At 45.5% G+C, this 4,856-nt stretch overlaps 1 protein-coding gene across 1 annotated transcript; it reads left to right on the forward strand.

Moving 5' to 3' along the window:
• Positions 1–3,904: 3,904 nt before the first annotated feature.
• Positions 3,905–4,694, forward strand: AGABI2DRAFT_144644 (hypothetical protein; the record flags this gene model as incomplete). Its single annotated transcript, XM_006463242.1, has 2 exons — positions 3,905–4,456; positions 4,650–4,694. 2 exons carry the CDS (start codon positions 3,905–3,907, stop codon positions 4,692–4,694), a joined length of 597 nt encoding a protein of 198 aa, XP_006463305.1.
• Between the last annotated feature and the right edge of the window lie 162 nt (positions 4,695–4,856).

Below are 4,856 nucleotides of genomic sequence, written 5' to 3' on the forward strand. Positions count from 1 at the left end.
GGTTCATCAAAAATTCGCCAGTATCGCAACACTCATTACACGCATTGACTAAAAAGGACAAGAAATGGAGTTGGGGAGATGAAGAAGAGGAGGCCTTTGGTACGCTAAAAGCAAGATTCACATCACACTCAATCCAAGTAGCCCCAGAATTGGATAAAGAACTAAAGGTGGAATCTGACGCATCGGCCTATGCCACAGGTGGAGAACTATCAATGAAATGTGAAGACGGAAAGTGGAGGCCGGTAGCCTACATCTCCAAATCTATGACAGAGACAGAACGAAACTACGACATTCACGATAGGGAGATGTTGGGGATTATGCGGTGTTTAGAAGAATGGAGACACTTCCTGGAAGGGGCGAAACATAAATTCGAAATTTGGACAGATCATCGTAATCTAGAATACTTCACAAAAGCCCAGAAACTAAATCGACGACAAGCCAGATGGGCCTTATATCTATCTAGATTTAATTTCGAATTAAAGTTCCGTCCAGGAAAAACAATGGGGAAGGCAGACGCTTTGAGCAGAAGACCTGATTTCGAACAAGGAACAAAAGACGATAACAAGGATCAAACCTTGTTAAAACCCGAATATTTTGCCATCCGAGCAATGGAAGAAGGTCATATGTTAATCAATGCCGAGGAAGAAGGAATATTAGAGGAAATCAGAAAATCCGAAGCAAGAGAAGATGATGTGGTAAAAGCGGTAGAAGAAATGAAGCGAGCAAAGGTGAAGTCATTGAGGGGAGACGAGTGGAAGTTAGAGGAAGGATTAGTGTTGAAAGAAGGGAAAGTCTATGTGCCAAAGGACGAGACTCTGAGGACGAAAATCATCCGACTACATCATGATACTCCCATTGCCGGACACGGAGGACAATGGAAGACAGTAGAAATGGTAACACGCAATTACTGGTGGCCAGGCGTCACTAAGCAAGTCCAGAAGTACGTAGAGGGATGCGACCAATGTCAACGAAACAAGAATCGACCAACACCACCGGCAGGAAAATTAATGCCGAACCCTATTCCCACCAAACCATGGGCCGACGTATCCGTCGACTTCATAGTAAAATTACCAGAGTCACAGGGAATGGACTCAATTCTGGTAGTGTGCGATCGATTCAGTAAAATGGCTCACTTCATCCCAACTACGGAAACGACATCAGCGCTAGGACTAGCTAAGCTGTTCAGGGATCACGTATGGAAGTTGCATGGATTACCAGAAACGGTGATCTCAGATAGGGGACCGCAATTTGCTGCAGACTTTACAAAGGAGTTGAATAAAATGTTGGGAATCGACACTAGGTTATCTACGGCGTTTCACCCACAGACGGATGGCCAAACCGAACGAACCAATCAAGAACTAGAGCAATACCTCCGATCATTTGTTGATCACAGACAAACTGATTGGCCTGATTGGTTAGCAACGGCAGAGTTTTCCTATAACAATAAAGAACAATCATCAACAAAGGAAACTCCATTTATGATCAACGTGGGAAGACACCCGAGAACTGGTTTCGATCTACGACGACAAGGCAATCATCCGGCAGCAGCGGACTTTGCGGACCGCATGAAACTTCAACACGAAGAAACTCAAGCGGCTCTAAAAAAGGCACAAGACGATATGCGGAGGTATGCGGATAGAGGCAGGGGAGAAGCGGTGAAGTACAAAGAAGGAGACAAAGTTCTATTGGCTACTCGGGACCTTCAAATTCAGGGACGACCAACTCGGAAACTTATGGAGAAGTTCATCGGGCCGTACACCGTCAAGAAGATTATTTCCCCCAATGCAGTGGAACTAGATCTCCCCCGATCTATTCGGATCCACCCAGTGGTCAACGTCAGCCGAATAGTAATGTACCGAGAACAAGCGGAAGGCCAAGGAAGCAAGCCAGCACCAGCCGTAGAAATAGAAGGAGAACAGGAGTGGGAAGTAGAAAAGATCCTGAACGCCAAGTGGCTCCGCGGAAAGAAGCGGTACTTAGTTCGATGGAAAGGATATACGGCAGAAGCAGACTCGTGGGAACCCGAAGAGAACCTGGCTAACGCAAAAGAATTGATTACTGAATTCCACCAACTCTATGGGGAACTCAATAGGATACAGCATGTCTTACGTGACACAGGTTTCCAAGAACGGGAACTACCTAATCGGTTCACAGCCAAAGCCTTATTCGGATGGGATGACAAACAGTTTGATGCCGAATATCTTAAGAAATTGGAACGTAATTGGCGAACGTGGAGATCTTGAAGGGTCGTCTCCGGAGGAGCCGACTTTAAGGAGGGGGTACTGTTAGAACTTTGCCAGAATGTCACGGCGTCACGCTGTCACATCTGTTACACTTTTTTATTACATAATAATTTCCCTCTGCTGCTACAGTTCGACGGAGGCTAAACTATCGGCATACTGCTAAAATGGCGCAAGCTACAGACTTACCTATTGAACTCATTGATTTAATCTTATCTTTCTTGCCTCCGAACCATGCGGAGCAAGTACAATGGAGAAGGGCGGCGGCGGCTGTAGGAAGAGAGGTCAGGCCGATAGGTTGGAACCTATCGGATCATCGGTGCAGACGATGCGGGAGGGTATGCTTAGCGATGTGGGACCAAGAGGAACGGAAGGAATGGATAATACGGAGATGGGGATTCTGGGGACCACGGCAATGGGAGTTAGCCGGATTCTTCATACTATGTCCATGTGATGCGATGTTGGGGAATTACTTCGGTACGTATTGGTTCGTGTGAGTGGATTACTCGTTTAGAAGTTGTTTGAGCTTGTGGACACTTTTATGGTTTGTTTGGTATTGTTGACGTTTTTATGATCAATCTATTTTCGTTTACTTGCTTCTTACTCCACTCTTCCTTTCTCATGTCAAATGTATAATTAGTTTATTTTCTCATACGTACTTCTTTTCACATGTCAGTATATAAATAAGTTACCTAGGGTAGATGGTCTGTGCGCCGTAGTCTAGGTATATAAAGTAGGTAGAAACTTGTAGAAGACTCCGTCGAGTTCTCTTAGGTTCACGCCTAATAAAACTTTTGTCACTTACCTCCTAGTTCTTAAGTTCAGGTGTGACCTGTGACATCACAGTCACAGTCGCCCTAACACGCCGCAGGACCCAGTCGAGGTCCTATCAAGTGTTACAAGTGTGGAAAGTTGGGGCATATAGCCAAGAATTGCTGGAGCAAGGCCCCGGCTCGAGATGTGCGAACTTTAGATGTAGACGAGCAGCGGGAATATTGGCAGAGGATGTTCGAGGAAGAGCAGAAAAATTTAAAAGAGTAAAGGAAGCCAAATCTCCTCGTTGGACTTCCTACAACAAATTCGATGTACTATGTAACGAAATCAATGTTTGTGACACTGTACAAGAGGAGAATTTCCTCGTAAGGACAATTCGGCCTTTAAGGGAAATTAAGCTGAACGTGGGAGTGGAGAAGTTGGACACACATGATGGAGTAGGAGTACAGGCGTTGTTGGATAGTGGAGCAACGGGGATGTTTATGGATAAGACGTTCACGGACGAAGAAGGATTCAAGTTGGAACCTTTAGAAAGACCAATCCCGGTCAAAAACGTTGATGGAACGATCAATGCATCTGGGGCAGTAACTCACCGAGTAGTTGCAAACGTGTACTACAAAGGACATAAAGAAAGAGTACATTTCGAGATATGCGGCCTAGGAAAAAATAAGGTCATATTAGGAATGCCTTGGTTACAGATGCACAATCCGGAAATTGATTGGGAGAAAGGAGAGGTAAAGATGACCAGGTGCCCAGACGGGTGTGGGTACAAAGATAAAGGAAAAGCAAAAGAAAAACAAGAAGAAATACGAAGGATGGAGGAACCAAAGAAATCAACAAGGCAGTTGATGAAAGAAGCGCGAGAGGAAGAAAAGAGGGAAAAGCCTGACATGTCACACAAGCAATATGCAGGTTGGAAATTAGTTTCCTTCCCGAAAAAATCAAATTGGGGAACGGTGTTGCAGTATAGATGCGAGGAGTGTGGAACCCAAACGTCGGAACATTTGCTGAGCAAACACAAATGCCCAGCAATGGAGGAAATAGCCTTAGACGAGTTTGGAATGCCATATGAAGGAAGTGATGACGAAGAAGAAGGGCCAACTATGGCCAAGATAGAAGCATATGAAGAGGAGCAAAAAGAAATCAGAGATGAGGAAGAAAGATACGAATGGGTGAACAAGGCAGTAGGGAGATTCACCACTCCCAAGAACATCATCGAAGGAATTGCACTAGGAGTCGAGGCGGCATTCGCCAGGGAATTGGCACGTAACAGGCGTGCTAATGGTAGAGCTGAGGGGTTGGCACAACAACCCAAAGAGAAAGCTGAGGGGTGGGCGCAATCACCCGGTGACGTGGCTGACCGATTAAATGGGGATAAGGCGGAACGTCTAGAAGAAGGTAACAGCAAGACAGCCACCGCGGGACAAGCGGAGGCTGGACAGGTACGTCCTAAACGAATAAGCGCCCAAAAGAAAAATAGGAGTAGAGAAGAAGGAGAACAACTAGAAACGTGGGTGAGGGGAATGACAGAAGAGATGCCGGAAGAAGAAGAAATTCGAAGCATAGACTCGGTAGAGCAAGTGGTACCGAGACGGTTCCACAAGTTCCTTAAAGTATTCAAACAAAAGGAATCAGAGAGAATGCCTACTAGGAAACCCTGGGAACATGCTATCGGATTAAAGGAAGATTTCAAACCCAAGAAAGGGAAAATATACCCCTTATCGCCAAACGAAAGAGAAGAAGTCCAAGCATTCATCAAGGACCAACTTCGAAAGGGATATATTAGGCCTTCGAAATCTCCCCAAACCTTCTTATGCCAGGCGAAAGGAGAAAGAAGGATGG

The sequence above is a fragment of the Agaricus bisporus genome, assembly GCF_000300575.1.
Source record: "Agaricus bisporus var. bisporus H97 unplaced genomic scaffold AGABI2scaffold_8, whole genome shotgun sequence".
NCBI classification, from domain to species: Eukaryota; Fungi; Basidiomycota; class Agaricomycetes; order Agaricales; family Agaricaceae; genus Agaricus; species Agaricus bisporus.